This window comes from Solea senegalensis, linkage group LG20 (assembly GCF_019176455.1).
Source record: "Solea senegalensis isolate Sse05_10M linkage group LG20, IFAPA_SoseM_1, whole genome shotgun sequence".
NCBI lineage: Eukaryota > Metazoa > Chordata > Actinopteri > Pleuronectiformes > Soleidae > Solea > Solea senegalensis.
The window spans coordinates 1,337,040-1,354,455 of NC_058039.1; the positions used below are offsets into that span (position 1 = coordinate 1,337,040).

A 17,416-nucleotide genomic window follows, 5' to 3' on the forward strand; every position below is an offset into this window, starting at 1 on the left:
AACAAGGAAGTAAGATTCGTGTTTTCCCTGTAGCTGACTTCAGCACGCAGGGAGGATTGTGCTTGGAGGCTTGGGCGAGTCACATGCCGGGATTCCTGAAAAACTAAAGGTGAAGTAACCTGCGCTCTGGTCCATGAGAAAAAAAACGACCTAAATCAGCATGCGTTCAAATGTAGAAATCTTACATTTTAATACTATACTATACTATACTAAACTTACATACACCTTAATCTTCAGACGATGACCTGAAGTTTAATGTTGCTTATTTTCTATCAAATGTTCTTGCATATTTGTAGTATCTTTACTAAAATAGACTTTACGCGAAGTAGGATATGATGTAACGTTCACTTTAAATGTAGGCTTATCAAAAATGATGATGCGTCTTTCTGAAACCACATTTGTTTAACTGCTGCACACTGAGCTGTTGCGATCATATTTGATGTATGAGCAGGGCCGGATCAAACCACAAGGGGGCCCTGACGCCAACACGGACTGTGGGCCATGTTATAACGAAAACATTACTGTCTAAACAATATTTATCTGTTTTTGATATTGATAGATTTTTATTGTAAATAATATCATTCCATACTTTTAAATTTTGGGAGACCGGCCCCCTCTTGATCAGACTAGACACTCATTGGCCCAGAGGTCTAGGGCTGCAACTAACGATTGTTTTCATAATTGATTAATCTGTCGATTATTAGAGCACTTGTTTGGGCCATAAGATATCAGAAAATGTTGATCAGTGTTTCCCAAACCTCAAGATGATGATGTTCACAAATGTCTTGTTTTGTCGACAAATCAAATGTAATCTGTTCTTTGTTATATGAAGCAAAGAAACCAGGAAATATTCTTATTTAAGAAGTGGAAAAATCCAAAAGCTTGTTTTAGTTGTTTAAAAAAACACTGATGATGATTAATTTAGCATCTATTAGTAATCGATTAATCAAATATACGTTGCAGTCCTACTCAGGTCATATGAGTTTGACACACATGGGTTAGTGTATTTAACTGCACACACATATTTGCACTGAAATAAATAATAAATCACATTTGAAGGAACAATTTGTATTATTCAGTGTCAATATCTTTTCCCAAAACTTACTTTTCAAACATGTGCATTCTTCTTTAAGACTTCCTGTATACCATTTTATTTCTTTATTTGTTTTTGTTAGTTTGTTTATTATTACATTTTTACTTCTACATTTATCTATAAAGAAACACCACTCAAGTAACCAACGTAAACAAAGCATGTGAATATTAACAGAAAATTAAACAGATGATTGATTTGGTAGTTTTTTAATTTTTACATCCCATGGGTTCTGTTTCCAAAGTAATATCATTTAGAGTAGAATTTTCTCACATTTCTCACTGCTCTTAGCCTCTGTGACAATTACGATGTCTCCATTGTGGTTTTTTCTTGATCTCTACTGGAGGAAGGATATTAGGTAGAACAACTGGATGTGGCACAGGCCCTGCAGCATGCATGGTGTCTGGTAGATTTATAATTTGTGGTTCACGTAGGTGTTTTTCTACATTTGTGTGCAACTCAAGTGATGGCTTTGAAATGTGTTGCACTGTTGATCCTAGCACAAGTTCAGCTAAAGGGTGTGGGAGAACAGAATAGGACCCAGGTGCAACTTTAGCTGATGATTTAGTATCCACCCCAGGTAAACCAGGCTTGTTTGAATGTGGTGCAAGTGCTGCATTAGTGGCCATTCCATGGTCTGACTGAGATATTGTTGAGTCTGATGCAGGTGCTACCCCAGCTGTTGATCCTAACTCAACTCCAGGTGATGGCTTTGAATTTTGCTGAGAGGAAGATTTTGGCACAGATTTAGTAAAAAAGTGTGAAAGTACAGTAGACAACCCAGACACAGGCTCAACTATTGGTTCAGTATCAGACCCAGGCTTGCTAGAGTCTGGTGCAGGTGCTGCCTTAGCTCTTCCTTCCAACTCTGGCCAAGGTGTTGCTCGATCTGTTGTTTCTGACTCTGGTCTAGGTGATGCTTCAGCTGTGTCCCAGTTTGGCCCAGGTGTTGTGACGTCAGATGCAGGTGCTGCTCCAGCTGATGTTTCTGAATCCAAGGCAGGCATGCTTGAGTCAGGTGCTACCTTGGGTTCTGATTCTAACTCAGGTCCAGGTGATGGCTCTGAACTTTGAGATGATGAATTTGGCACAGACTCTGTTAGAAAGTGTGAAAGTACAGAAGGCAATCCAAACACAGGCTCAGCTAGAGGTTCAGTATCAGACCCAGGGTTTCTAGAGTCTGTTACAGGTGCTGCCTCAGTGGTAATATCTGGAAAAGATAGTGTTGAGCCTAATGCAGCAGGGGCATATGTTGCTGGCCCAGGTATTGTTGACTCATGTGCTGGTTCTTCCCGTGTTTCCTGTGGTTTAGGTACTGGTGTGTCTGGTGCAGAGACTGCTTCATCTGCCGTTTCTGAATTCAGGCCTGGCATAGTTGTTATCTCATTTGTTGTTTCCAACTCCAGCCCAGGTGCTGTTTGAGCTGTTGTTGGTAACTCTGGCTTGGGTGTTGCTTCTATTGTTGTTTCTGATTCTGGTCCAGTTGTGGTTGATTCTTGTGCTAGTCCTGGTTCTGCTGTTGTTGAGTCTGACACAGATCCTGCTTCTTTTATAGTTGCTGGCTGTGGTGTAGGTTCTGCATTAGCCGTAGTATCTAACTGTGACACATGCATTGTTGATTTTGGTGCAGATGGTTGTGTGGTTGTATACTCTGGTACAGGCATAGTGGAGCCTGGGGCAGAAGGTGTGTCAGTTATATCTGACGCTGACACAGGCATAGTGGAGTCCGGGAAATATGGTGCTTTGTTTGTATCTGACTCTGGTACAGGTGTTGTGGAATCTGGGGCAGAAGGTGCTTCAGTTGTATGTGTCTCTAGCACAGGCACTTGTGAGTCTGGGTCAGTTGCTGGTTCTGCCTTGGTTTCTAAATCTGGACTCAGTGATGTTGTGTCTGGTGCAGACACTGCTTTATCTGCCGTTTCTGAATTCAGGCCAGGCACTGTTGAGCCTGTCATAGGTGTTATCTCATTTGTTGTTTCCAACTCCTGCCCAGGTGCTGTTTGAGCTATTGTTGGTAACTCTGGCTTGGGTGTTGCTTCTATTGTTGTTTCTGATTCTGGTCCAGTTGTGGTTGATTCTTGTGCTGGTCCTGGTTCTGCTGTTGTTGAGTCTAACACAGATCCTGCTTCTTTTATAGTTGCTGGCTGTGGTGTAGGTTCTGCATTAGCCGTTGTATCTAACTGTGACACATGCATTGTTGATTTTGGTGCAGATGGTTGTGTGGTTGTATACTCTGGTACAGGCATAGTGGAGCCTGGGGCAGAAGGTGTGTCAGTTATATATGACGCTGACACAGGCATAGTGAAGTCCGGGAAATATGGTGCTTTGTTTGTATCTGACTCTGGTACAGGTGTTGTGGAATCTGGGGCAGAAGGTGCTTCAGTTGTATGTGTCTCTAGCACAGGCACTTGTGAGTCCGGGTCAGTTGCTGGTTCTTCCTTGGTTTCTAAATCTGGCCTCAGTATAGTTGTGTCTGGTGCAGACACAGCTTTATCAGCTGTTTCTGAATTCAGGCCAGGCACTGTTGAGCCTGGCATAGTTGTTATCTCATTTGTTGTTTCCAAAACCAGCCCAGGTGCTGTTTGAGCTGTTGTTGGTAACTCTGGCTTGGGTGTTGCTTCTATTGTTGTTTCTGATTCTGGTCCAGTTGTGGTTGATTCTTGTGCTAGTCCTGGTTCTGCTGTTGTTGAGTCTAACACAGATCCTGCTTCTTTTATAGTTGCTGGCTGTGGTGTAGGTTCTGCATTAGCCGTTGTATCTAACTGTGACACATGCATTGTTGATTTTGGTGCAGATGGTTGTGTGGTTGTATACTCTGGTACAGGCATAGTGGAGCCTGGGGCAGAAGGTGTGTCAGTTATATCTGACGCTGACACAGGCATAGTGAAGTCCGGGAAATATGGTGCTTTGTTTGTATCTGACTCTGGTACAGGTGTTGTGGAATCTGGGGCAGAAGGTGCTTCAGTTGTATGTGTCTCTAGCACAGGCACTTGTGAGTCTGGGTCAGTTGCTGGTTCTTCCTTGGTTTCTAAATCTGGACTCAGGGATGTTGTGTCTGGTGCAGACACTGCTTTATCAGCCGTTTCTGAATTCAGGCCAGGCACTGTTGAGCCTGGCATAGGTGTTATCTCATTTGTTGTTTCCAACTCCTGCCCAGGTGCTGTTTGAGCTGATGTTGGTAACTCTGGCTTGGATATTGCTTCTATTGTTGTTTCTGATTCTGGTCCAGTTGTGGTTGATTCTTGTGCTAGTCCTGGTTCTGCTGTTGTTGAGTCTAACACAGATCCTGCTTCTTTTATAGTTGCTGGCTGTGGTGTAGGTTCTGCATTAGCCGTTGTATCTAACTGTGACACATGCATTGTTGATTTTGATGCAGATGGTTGTGTGGTTGTATACTCTGGTACAGGCATAGTGGAGCCTGGGGCAGAAGGTGTGTCAGTTTTATCTGATGCTGACACAGGCATAGTGGAGTCCGGGAAATATGGTGCTTTGTTTGTATCTGACTCTGGTACAGGTGTTGTGGAATCTGGGGCAGAAGGTGCTTCAGTTGTTTGTGTCTCTAGCACAGACACTTGTGAGTCTGGGTCAGTTGCTGGTTCTTCCTTGGTTTCTAAATCTGGACTCATTGATGTTGTGTCTGGTGCAGACACTGCTTTATCTGCCGTTTCTGAATCCAGGCCAGGCACTGTTGAGCCTGGCATAGGTGTTATCTCATTTGTTGTTTCCAACTCCAGCCCAGGTGTTGTTTGAACTGTTGTTGGTAACTCTGGCTTGGGTGTTGCTTCTATTATTGTTTCTGATTCTGGTCCAGTTGTGGTTGATTCTTGTGCTAGTCCTGGTTTTGCTACTGTTTCCAGATCATGCCCAACTGTTGTCAAGTCTAGCACAGATCCTGCTTCTTTTATAGTTGCTGGCTGTGGTGTAGGTTCTGCATTAGCCGTTGTATCTAACTGTGACACATGCATTGTTGATTTTGATGCAGATGGTTGTGTGGTTGTATACTCTGGTACAGGCATAGTGGAGCCTGGGGCAGAAGGTGTGTCAGTTTTATCAGATGCTGACACAGGCATAGTGGAGTCCGGGAAATATGGTGCTTTGTTTGTATCTGACTCTGGTACAGGTGTTGTGGAATCTGGGGCAGAAGGTGCTTCAGTTGTTTGTGTCTCTAGCACAGGCACTTGTGAGTCTGGGTCAGTTGCTGGTTCTTCCTTGGTTTCTAAATCTGGCCTCAGTATAGTTGTGTCTGGTGCAGACACTTCTTTATCTGCCGTTTCTGAATTCAGGCCAGGCACTGTTGAGCCTGGCATAGGTGTTATCTCATTTGTTGTTTCCAACTCCAGCCCAGGTGTTGTTTGAACTGTTGTTAGTAACTCTGGCATGGGTGTTGCTTCTATTATTGATGGTACAGATGGTTCTTTGGTTGTATACTCTAGCACAGGCATAGTGGACTCTGACACAGGTATTAAATCTGGGATAGGTGGTGCTTCAGTTATATCCATCTCTGGCACTGGTGGGTCCAGTGCATATGTTTCTTCAGCAGTTGTTTGTGATTCTTTCCCAGGCAATACTTGAGCTGTTTTTTGTGACTCTTGCTTTGCACCTTTTACACAGTTACATGGTTTGATTTCTATTATGTTTTTAATAAGTTCAACACTTGGGAAGTCCATACTTAAGACTCCTATGCAACCTTGGTTTGTGGAGCTCTTTTTATGTTGGTCCACAAAGCTATAAATCTGCTTGTTAACTTTTTGAGCCCTTGTATTGGGACTGCGATAAGCTGATGCTGCACTGTTAGTCAACACAATGTAATGTCCACAGAGTTGTGACTTAATATTCCGTATTTTGACTTCCACATTGATTAGCTTGCCGTTTTCAAAGAAATATGAATCATGGTTATTTGTTCCAATTGAGAAGGTGTCACTCTGGAGAAGAACAATCTTGCCCCTTGCCTGTTGCATATTTGGTACTGACAACTTCATCCATATGTTATTTCTGTACTTTTCAATCAAATTCATCATAAATTCTCGGACTTTTCGCTTATATAATCCATGTAAAGTTACTTTCACAAGCACAGTCTCACTTCTATGGACATTCAAAAAGTTTACAAAAATCCCAAGTGCTTCATCAAAATGAATCTTCTGCCCAAACAACCAGTGACTATCACTGACAGAAATATGTTTTTGGTTAAACAACCAAATCCCAACATGCATGTCAAAATACCGTATTCCCAATTTAAGTTGTGTGTCCAAAGTCCAAACTTGACGTTTAAGAAGAGGTCCTCCATGTAATGATAAGCTTTCATGTGTTCCCGGTATAGAGAGAGCAGATAGTAGAGTCTCATCAGGTATCGCGTTCATCCACTCCAAGTTATAGAAACGTGGATCAATGGCTGGGTCATTATTGAAACCTGTCCCTGAACCTGAACAGGAGGCAACTCTGGTGGTGGGGGGATAGAGATTATATTTATATATATAAGTCAGTAAATATTGAATACATATTTGTTGTATGTTTTAGCAAGCCATGCACATGATTTAAAGCACACCCTTGTATCTAATAAAATGTTGTCACAACAATATAATCAGCAAAATTTGGTTCAACTTACATAGAGAAAATCCAGATGTAATTTGGGATCTCCATAATTGATTATTGGCAGATTGTTTGCAGCTGTCCGACGAACTTGTCCAGTTGTCTTTCCAAATTGTCTTTACATTTTTCACTCACCAATCCTTTTTGACAAGCCTTGAAATGCATTTACCTTGTCACTGTGACTGTGTAGGCTGTTGAATGCGTTGGAGTCCACTGTTACTTACTAAAGCAGTAAAGATAGACTTTAATTTGCATGTTTCTATTCTGCTATCTTTTATTTTGAATGAGAGGGACAGAAAAGGTAATGAAAAGATGATATTGTCAGTATGGCCATCCTTTGCATGTACAAGATATAAGACATTAGAGAGTAGATGGCACGCCAAATAAAGTAGATAGCTACACTGACTATGACCAAAAACGCTTGTTTTTTTACCTTTCTTTTAAATAGGGTTATTCATTCTTTTTCTTACTTTGTCTTGGCTTTAAAGACTGTTATAGAAGCAGATTATTAGATGCATATTCACTTTTTTAGTATAAAGTAAGTTTACTACTGCAGAAAGGTTAAATAGTTGACATCAAGCCTATAAGTGAGGGTTATTGGTATGGTTTTGTATTTTCTTTGTTCACACGTTGAATGCATACTGTACCTTCTCTGGTTGGTTGTGCTGTGCTGTGACGTCATCCTTATCCTGGCCAATAAGCTTATATTCTGCCTCTGTTGATCCTCTTCCTGACCACCTGTTGCATCTTAAGCGGAAAATGTTATCGGCAGAATCATGATCAGATAAGACTTTAACATGTGCAACTCAGTTATTCACAACAGGAACAATCAGATAATGCTAAATATCAAGAGTATCTTTGATCAGCAAGAGGCTCAACTGCTCCAAACATCTACCCTGCACCAGCTTTTGCCTTGGAGCTAATCCCGCCTTTGATTTTGCAAGATGTCCCTGAAAACTCTCCCCCTGGTTTTCATTAACCTTGGTGGAGAGATGCTTTACATACTGGACCAACGCCTACAAGCTCACAACACGTCTGATGACAACTCAGAGAAAGGTAGACGTAGAAAGAGACCTGACAGGCTTGGTAGATGTGTTTTCCTTCCCACTCATCCCTCCCCCTGACAATCTGCAGCTCTGAGATGTTAATCTGACCTTGTGCAGCTCATATTTCCAATGTGCATCACCCTAAATGAATTATATTTGCCTTTCTTTTTTTTCCTGTCTTGCAGGAGTGTGGTCAGATAAAGACAGAAAAAGAGGTATCCTAGCGTACTAGTATTTATTTAGCTACTTCCGCTCCTGTAGTTTATACATTTAGTTAGTTGTGAGTCATGGCAAATCGTTTTAGTTTTACTTATTATTACAGTTTACATTTACCCTGAACATGTTTAATCCTTTATTAGTGTTAGAACATTTCACAATTGTATGATGTCTCTTGTTTGCTAGGTTGGTTAGGAAAGGCAGGTTGATCAGTTGGTATAGTAGGCAAATGCCATCAAAAGCCTCACCAGCTAACTATCTGTAGATACTGGTAACAGAATTACAGTTAATTGCAGTCTGTTACATTAAATCATACTATTGTTAATTTGGGCAAAAAGATGCTAACAGCAAACCCAATCAAAGGTACTATTTAAGACAAAAATGCACATAATGGTGTGGCATTCATTTTTCATAATGTGATAATACATCTATAGCAAAACTATTTAAAGTGTATGAGTATTTTTAATGAGCCAACTTGGTCATAATGAGCTGAATCCATCTGTGAAGCAAACATTATTAAACCAGCTAGCAATTTCTGCTAATGTAGCAATTGTGGCTAACTGTAGAATTTTCTTATTTTGTTTGTTGCACATCCTGTTTCCCATTCCACCAATTACTTACATGTTGGTTCACCTGTCACTCTTTCAGTCTGTCAATATTATATCTATATTGTGACATGAGACAAGATATGGTCTTAGGTTTTGGATATCATCATATTGTGATAAAGTTTAAAACTTGATGTTAAAGGCTGTTGCATTGATAATCACATTCATTATATTAAATTATTATTGAAATATTATCAATGAACTCATATATTGATTTAAAAAAATGATAGGATTCAACAAAATTACATTTTTAGTATTTATGGAGCAGAATTTGTCAATTTCATTGAATATAAATATAGTCTGAGTCCATCTGAACACATTCGTCATAATATCACAAACATAAAACCTCAGAAAGTGAAGTCTATCCAGAATAAACCGTTTTCCTTTTCTGTCCTTTCCTTTGTAGTAATGAATGACATCACTGCGACCATGTTCAGTAAAGACTTTGTTGATGAACTTCTCAAACCTCAGCAGCTGTATTCTCACAGGACTCTAAAAACAGTGCTGACTCGCTTAGCACATGCCTCCATCATGAGGTTGAACCCGGCCAGCATGGACAAGGTATGTACCAGAGACCAGTGTGGGCAGATCCAGGTTGATCCTCAAGTGGAACATGTTAGCACTGTCGATTGATTTAGTCTTTTCAATTCTTACTTCTCTTTCCAACTATAGCTTTATGAGCTGATGCTTATGGCATTCAAATATCAAGTCTTCCTTTGTCCACGGCCAAAAGACTTGCTGCTCATCACATACAATCACATCGACACCATCAGGGAACTTGTGAAAGACACTCCTGTGGTTGTGAACCAAGTGGATGAGATGCATCGGAAAATGATAGAGGTATTATTGTCATTAAAGAGACATTGACGATTATAATTGCGCGGAAATGTACTCGAAGTTAACAGTGTCTTCTTTGTTGAGATAAACAATAGTCAAAAGAATCCATACAAGTTTGTCTGTACTGTCTAGATTCCAGCTGTCATGTCGTTATCTTCCGTCTTTATCAGGGCATTTTCACACAGCTGACTTGTTGGTTGATGGTTGACGATGGTTGAGGCGGTTACTGGTCAGGGGAAGCTCATTTCAGGCCCAGTTATACATAAATTCTTACATACATTCTGCAAACGACATGCAATAATTATGTATGAAATGCTATAATAGTGTTTTTATTTACAGTGTATATGTACGTATGAAAATAACACACAACGAGCAGCTGTTTCTCTACATACTTCATCACAAAATCCACACAGTGGATTCTGACAGTTCCTCCAATCATCATGTAGAAGCCAAGTGTCCGTGCTCGCCCACTGCTCTGAAGCTGAGCTTCCATGGAAGTGACATTTGTGTCGCATTTGTCCAATCAGCATCAAGCTCACCACAGTGAATACAAACCTATTCTGTGTCGTCCCATAGAGAACAGTTGAAGATTAGCTTCAAGTGGTTTTAATGCAGAGGCTGCTATGCAAATCACACAATCCGAACTAATGGCACGTTTAGTATTGAAATGTAAACACAACACAGTACATAATATCCGACGACATTTCAGAGGAAGCTGAGCTTCACTTGCCGTCTTAGAACAATCACCACTAGTTTCTAGTCAAATATGAGTCACTTCATCATCCTGCGCCTGAGGCAGTTAAATGGAATACAGAATGCCATCACTCGTTCGTGTTCATCTTCAATTGCAAATCATCCAAATAATTTTTCACACTTGTGGTTTTTCCTATTGTGACATGGTGTCGTGGTGTGCGTGCTGCATCCTGTGTTACCTGTTTTTTCTCTTCCTCCTGATGTAGGTGTACTCATCATTATCAGAGGGTGAATTCCAGCTGCTCAGACAAACACTGCTCATTTTCTTTCAAGACATGCATGTCCGCGTGAGTTACTATCGTCAGCCCATTAAGTCAAATGAATTGTTTTTAACCATTACCAACACTTTTTTTTGTCTTTGATCCACAGTTGTCACTTTTTCTGAAGAATAAAGTCCAGAATCCTAATGGACGCTTTGCCCTGTCAACGTCAGGCCCAGTGCCTCATGGGATATATGTTCCTGGGTTAATTAGGTAGGCAAAACATTGGAAGAGTCCATTTTCTTGATTTCAAGGGTTTAGAATGTTCTGTAGTCCACACTTAACATATTACAATGTGTTTTCTACTGTGTGAGGCCTGAGCCCTCACACAGTAGTTGGTGAAAACAAACATTTTATAAAAAGGGAAATACATAAAAGGCTCAGTAGCACCCCCTAAGGTGAAACATGGTAAGACAAAGCTGAAACTTCACACCTAATAGTGACAGTGAAACGAACCAAACCTTTTGAGTAATGTATTCCCTTTCTCTTCTGAGGTGGTGCTGCATCAAGAATTACTAAAGGAAAAGAAATCTCGCTCATCTATTGGTTAATGAAACTTTTGTTTCCTCCACATCATTTCCTTGGGTTATTTTATTTAGTTTTAGGTGAACATATGACACATATGGACTATATATATTTGCACAATCAGCAGCACCAACAGGTCACAATTTTAAGTATTTAATATTTTATGTTTAAATAGCTTGGAACAACTTTAGCCCCTTATTAGCAGTAGTAGCTGTATTAGCAGTAGCTCAAACACTAGTGTACTACACATTTGTACAATGATTACATTAAGTAAATACTCATATCCTAACATTATTTGCCAAACTTTACCCTAGATTAAAGCATATTAGAAACTCTTTGTGAGGACAAATCAGTTATGTTTTGCTAACAAAAAGTAAGGTTAGCCTTCATCCAACGTAATCATGTGCATCGTAATTGGGGAAATATTATAATGTTTTTCCATATGTGTTAGTTTTAATTATTTCTTTGTTATGGAGCAAATTAACCAGAAAATATTCACATTTCAGAAGCTGGAAAATCACAGAAACTTCTTTTAATAATGAAAAAAAAAAACATTGATTAATTGATCAAAATAGTTGACATTCTGTTTACTAGGTGTCATTCAATTACAGTTAAATTCATAGAGAATCTTAAATAAAATTTATTTTGTCTGTAAAAGAATACGGTACAACATTTCAGTGAAAGGACAGCGCATCTTACAACCACAGCCATTCTTTATTAACGAAGCGTGAGATGACTAATGCAACTGTGAATACTAGATAATATGACTGAGTCACACTAAGTCTGATAAAATGTCTCTTTCCAACTGCTCAATGATACTACAAATTATTCCAGAGTGTCATCATCTTCTTCCTGTTTCCACAGGGTCTTTGACAGCAAGGGCAGAGAAGTGAGAAGAAGCCAGTTCCCCACCGGAGGAACTTACAGCAGCTCCGTCAAAGAGGGATGCTTTGAGCTGCGTGGAGACAGAGTCATCACCCTGGGCGTGAACATGTATGCATGCTTTGTGGTGGGATGTAACCTCACACACATGAACCACGATGTACAGTTTCACACCGTGTTCTTTTTTGATGGATTTTAAGGTATACTGTGCACCACCCAGAGGAGACACAGACATGCAAGGCTCCGCCTGTCAAGGTGTGTAGCTATTTCCATCACATACTGTACATATGTTATGTAAAATTGGCGTAATTAAAAGTAAATACAGTGTGTCAACAACTTAACCGCTGTATGGATATATGGAGCTTACTGTCACATGACAACAGTATATAGTCTAACCACAGTGGATTGAAACGACATTTTTGGGAATCTTTTATGAGTCATACCCAACCCAAATATTATTCTATGTACATACAGTACATTTATAATTTATAATAATCTATAATAATTTTTAAAATGTAATTTTCTTGTATATCACATTTAAAGTGAGGCCAAGCCAAGATGGATAACCACACAAACAACAACTAAATAAAATAACAATCAGAAAGAGGGTATTGATATAGATATATAAAAAATTAGTTATTAGATATTTAAACATGTACTGTATGCTACTGCAATAATACATTATTGTTTGTGCTCTATACTGCACATACTCTATGCAAACGGTCAATAAGCATTTCAGTGAATGCTGTATTTAGTTGTTTACGTTGTATAACTGGCTTATATCCTTTGATATTTTGCATATTATGAACCCAATAATTCCCCAGTTTGAGACCAATTCTCTCAGTCATCATATTTTGCTATAAACAGTATACTCTTGATTTAAGATTTTTAATCATCATTCCGCAGACTAATGACACTCCCAATCCTCTGGCCAAGGAGGAGCTGAACCTGCTCGCACGTCTGATGGGAAGCATGAAGGACGAGAACAAGTCCAAAACTGAAACTGGATTTTGGATCAACCTGTTTACCACAGATGAAGAGGAGGATCAGGCGTAAGTTTTTGTCTTTTGTCTTTTGTCTTTGTTCACACTATTCTCACAAATACTTTGTCTGTCATTTTTTGGTTAACAGGAGTGACTCAAGAGGAGCTGACGACTCTATGTTTGGACTGATAAGTATTCAGGCCATGCAGGTAAAGTGATATAATACTTTAAAGATGCAAATATGTTACAGTTTAATATTATTTTGAGGTAATAAATTCTAATTTCCTCTTTGTTATGAACATGGGAACATGAGTTAATAAGTGTGGATTTTGTCGTTCCAGGATGAACAGGCTGCGACTGAGCTTGCTCAAATCGCCGGCCAGTTTGCAGAACAAAAACAGCCTGAATTTACCAGCTGTACCAAAGGAGATGATTTGCTGGCCATGATGGATGACCTTTGACCCTCATCAGTGTCATTATTCCCTCTTCTTTATCACAGACACTGGTGCTGGTGATAAAGTTAAAGATGTTTGAGTGAGACTTATTTTGAAACTTAATAGACTAAAATGTAGCCTAAAAATGACTGACATCACAGGTTCAATGTATAATGTACAGGTACAATGTATATTGTTTTTCATATCAGTGCATCATCATGTCTCACCTACAATTATTAGTGTATTCGACATGTGGTGTTTTAACACTGATGCACATGTGAGGACATTCTAAGATTTATATTTTACTTTATTTTAATTACATGTAACATTCAGTATATTTGATTAAGATTATTTTATTTTCCCATAAAGTATAACGTATTTATTCAAATGTGTCCAATTGTCCATTCAATTTTGTTAGTTGCATTAATTTATTTCATTTATTCATTCATTTATAAGTGTATATATATATATATATATACATATATGTATATGTATATGTATACATATACATATACATATATATAAATAGAGTTAGAGGTACACACTGAACTGCTTGGATCGTGTTTATGCGGTTCCTGCAGTCACCGGAGGAGGGCACTGTTGTTTTGTTTTGACGTAGTATCAGTCTCAGGATATGACGCCATCACGTTACATTACGTCTCCGCGGTGTGACGCTGTTCGTGCGGGAACTTAAACCAACCTGCTTTGTGTCCATCTGCAAAGATTTGGTGCAGCTTTTCTTATGAAACGGAGTTTTATCCGCTGCAGGTAAATGTTGCTCACAACATGTGAGGCTGACAGTTTTATATTTGAGCTGTGGAGAGTGTGCTCCACGTTATTTAGCTGCTGCTAAAGCTAACAGTCAGTAATGCTGGCTAAATTAGCGTCTACCAAACGTCAACCTCTGTCTACTTAAACAAACAGACATGAAATTAGCCATTTAGAGCCTTTTGTAAACAAGTTTACTATTATTATGTTTTTGAAAGATAAGAGAAATAATCTGTTGTTTTCTAAGTGCTGCACGTTAACTTTGTAGCTGACTACAGGTCCAGACTCAGGCTCCAAGTCAATGGCATACCATCAATAAAGACGTGTGCATCTTTTCTTAAATTCTTACCTGCTGGTTTCTCTCAATCAGGGCTGAAGCTAACAATTATTTTCATAATTTCATAATCGATTAATTGTTTGATTAATTTCATGATGAATCATGTTCTTTTCGGTCCATACAATGTCAGAAAATGTTGAAAAATCTTGACCAGTGTTTCCCAAGTTTCGACATGTTCTCCAATGTTCTCCACAAACCAACGTTATGGGTTTTAACGATCTATTTCTTATGTGGAGCAAAGAAACCAGGAAATATTCACATGACAATATAAGAAGTTTGTTTTAATTTAGTGCGAATTAACCCCTTGGGTGAAAGTCACATTGTCCAGCAGCTCTTGACATGTAAGCAGACAAGTATAAAACTAGGAAAAACAAAAAGATTCATAATAAAAAGCGGAAACACCTTTTTTTATTCTACTTATTCATTTAATCCTGCATTGTTTATTTTAATGCCTGTTTCTTCAGTATTTTTGTATGTATTCTCTGTCTTATTTTATTATTTGGTTTAGTTATTTGCATACCTATTTGCATACCGGTGAGATGGTGTTTCCTCTGCCCCTTTTATGTTTTCCTTTCTTAAATGGATATTTGTTACAGGAGTTGTTGATCCACTGCTGCTTCTCTTTGTAAATTCAAATGTGGTATTTTGTTATTGGAAATCCATCTTTGGGATTTTCCCAAGTTCGACAAATTTGCCGAACAAGGTAGCTGCAGACCAGCAGATCATGTGTCGCTGTGCGCTAAAAAAATGAGTGAGGAGCTTACAAACATTAGTTTTTAGCTATAAAAGCTTGTCTAATGGACAACTAATGTAATCAAACACATTTATAGAAGAGTACAGAGATGTGAAATATCTTTAACAGCTTAGCAGTCATTTCTGTGATGTAATCCAAACTCTTCTTGGTTGCAGGTTTGTCTGGTGCTTGCAGATCATAGCACATGGAGTCAGAGAGAGGTGAATCCCTGCCGTCGTCTTCCAATCCAGTGGAGGTCGTCAACTCCATCCGTGAGCGTACGATTGCAGAGAACAGCATGGTGGTGCTGCTGCAGGGTCTGCACGGAGAGGTGACCACAGTAGACCTGAGAAACGAGAGCACGGCCCGGGGGCGTGTGGTCAACGTGGACGCCTTCATGAACATACGCCTGGAGGAGGCGCTGTACAGGGACCGCCGTGGTCGGCTCACTCAGCTGCAGGACATGTTTATCACCGGCAGGAATGTCCGCTATGTTCACATCCCAGACCACATGGACATAATGAAGACCATACAGAGCCAGCTGGCCAAGATCCACAGAGTCCGCAACTTTGCCAGTCAAGGAGGAGGAAGAAAAGAGTTCAAGAAAACCAAGTAACTTATTATCTTTTTTGTACAAAGACTCACACAACTCTCTGCTGGGTTCCTACTGTGCAAGTGTGGAGGCATACATTCTTTTTTTGATGCATCACTGTCAATCAGTGATGAATTACTGGACTTTGGGTCATGAGATTAATTTCTGAGGGTCATTTAAATGGTTGAGAGAAAGGAAAATGGTACAGCCTTATTATTCTGGCAGGTCATAACTACTGAAGATCATTTTACACAATAAAACATAGTTTTTCTGACATTTTGTATGCTCTCTTTTGGAATCTTTGCTTGGTTTGATACACACATATATAGCCTAAATGACAAAAATAATAATAAATAAATCATAAATCTGATTTGCTGAACCAGTAGAAGGCTGTTCACATGACCTGAGACACAGTTTCAACCGGATGCTGTGTTTTCACAGTGATCATGATCATTTTTGTCTGTAACAAACTAAAAACTTTTTTATTTAAAATTATTATTTTATTTTGAAAGTAGACACGGTACACGTTAATGATCACTTCCATTTAAATGTGCCGGACTGTATCTATGGGCTAATTTCTGTATGTAGTCCATCAACAGGTTGTTCTAACATGATTAACCCACAGAAAGAGTCCAGTTAATGATCTATTGGGCAGTAACTATAGATGTCAAAGAGCTCAACGTGACCAGTCATCACTTAGAGGGACAGACTGAGGTTTACTCTGTGGGAAGTTCATGGCCAAGAGGAAAGGAATCTGTGACTGAATGGTTTCCAGTTCAAACCCCAAATTGGTCAAGGGGTGGGATGCCCCTGAGCAAGGCACCAAATCCTCATTTCTCCCAGGGTGCAGAAAAGTGCTGCCCACTGCTCGTGTGTCCAGCTTGTGTGTGTTCACTATTGGTGTGTAATGTAATATGCAGAGGACAAATTCACTATCACTAATTGTGTGTGCAAAAATAACTTGTTCTTACTTATAATTCAAAGCTCAAAATTATTTGCTGTGAGTGTCTGGTTTTATGACAAACAGTATTACGAGTGATTTTTGATTTATAACAACAAAAAGTGCCAAAACTTCCACCCTACAGCTTTAATTAAAGTGTGTTTTTAATTTAAAAGGAAGCTACTGTGACATATAGGGTTAGGGTAAGTCAGTTTTAATTTTAAAGAAAGCTGTTGATGAATAGTGAGTGTGGGTGTGAGCCAGAGTGTCAGTGTATCTGCTCTTGACTCATCCTGTCATCCACCACAAAGCCCATCTGTCTTTCTGACGATGATACCAGCCCAGAGTTAATAACTGCCCATATGCAGGAAAACATTAGTCACATTCAGTGACAGTGTGGTGGAGAGAAAAACAAGTGGTCACGTTGTACCTCACAAACATCCCTGCTGCGGCGACCTGTCACTCTCTCTCACTCTCTTACTGTGACATCCAGCCGAGCCTGGAAGGGACTTTTGGCCAATTGAAATGAGCAGAGCGGCTGAAAGGAAGAGAGTGTTTCACTTGGAAAGTGCCGCCCCAGTCTTTTGCTGATGCACAAATACGATTGGGAATTTGAGGAATTTGCAAAGGGGTATGTTATTCCCAGGCAGTGTCAGGAAGAGGACAAGCCTGACATAACACCAGCAGTGGAGGGAAGATAAACTCGGCCCTGTGGATGGATGGATGGATAGATGGATGGAAGGATGGGTGTGTGCACTCTCAGCAGCTGTGTCATTTTCAACATAGAAACACTGCATTAAGACTAAGAGGAATCCACACACAGGAATTT

At 39.6% G+C, this 17,416-nt stretch overlaps 3 protein-coding genes across 7 annotated transcripts; 2 read left to right on the forward strand and 1 right to left on the reverse strand.

Moving 5' to 3' along the window:
* Positions 1 to 23: 23 nt before the first annotated feature.
* On the forward strand, positions 24 to 13,244 carry oscp1a (organic solute carrier partner 1a). Of its 4 annotated transcripts, none has more exons than XM_044052828.1 (11): positions 6,571 to 7,732; positions 7,908 to 7,937; positions 8,950 to 9,104; positions 9,216 to 9,383; positions 10,340 to 10,420; positions 10,503 to 10,606; positions 11,783 to 11,911; positions 12,001 to 12,055; positions 12,737 to 12,852; positions 12,932 to 12,992; positions 13,125 to 13,244. In XM_044052828.1, the coding sequence occupies exons 1-11, from the start codon at positions 7,621 to 7,623 to the stop codon at positions 13,242 to 13,244; spliced, it is 1,131 nt and encodes a 376-aa protein (XP_043908763.1). In that variant the 5' UTR covers positions 6,571 to 7,620. The 4 variants fall into 4 exon arrangements, with proteins under 4 accessions (XP_043908764.1, XP_043908763.1, XP_043908760.1 ...); XM_044052825.1 differs by having other exon boundaries at positions 6,573 to 7,732; positions 12,707 to 12,852; XM_044052829.1 differs by lacking the exons at positions 6,571 to 7,732; positions 7,908 to 7,937 and adding an exon at positions 24 to 109 and having other exon boundaries at positions 12,707 to 12,852.
* Positions 1,887 to 6,447, reverse strand: LOC122786793 (1-phosphatidylinositol phosphodiesterase-like). Its single transcript, XM_044053290.1, has 2 exons — positions 5,698 to 6,447; positions 1,887 to 2,078 (listed from the first exon to the last, which is right to left on the reverse strand). The coding sequence occupies exons 1-2, from the start codon at positions 6,445 to 6,447 to the stop codon at positions 1,887 to 1,889; spliced, it is 942 nt and encodes a 313-aa protein (XP_043909225.1).
* Positions 13,245 to 13,264: 20 nt separating the features above from the next.
* lsm10 (LSM10, U7 small nuclear RNA associated) lies at positions 13,265 to 15,923 on the forward strand. Of its 2 annotated transcripts, none has more exons than XM_044052831.1 (2): positions 13,265 to 13,317; positions 15,232 to 15,923. In XM_044052831.1, the coding sequence occupies exon 2, from the start codon at positions 15,261 to 15,263 to the stop codon at positions 15,669 to 15,671; it is 411 nt and encodes a 136-aa protein (XP_043908766.1). In that variant the 5' UTR covers positions 13,265 to 13,317; positions 15,232 to 15,260; the 3' UTR covers positions 15,672 to 15,923. The 2 variants fall into 2 exon arrangements, with proteins under 2 accessions (XP_043908766.1, XP_043908765.1); XM_044052830.1 differs by lacking the exon at positions 13,265 to 13,317 and adding an exon at positions 13,836 to 13,985.
* The last annotated feature ends 1,493 nt before the right edge of the window (positions 15,924 to 17,416 follow it).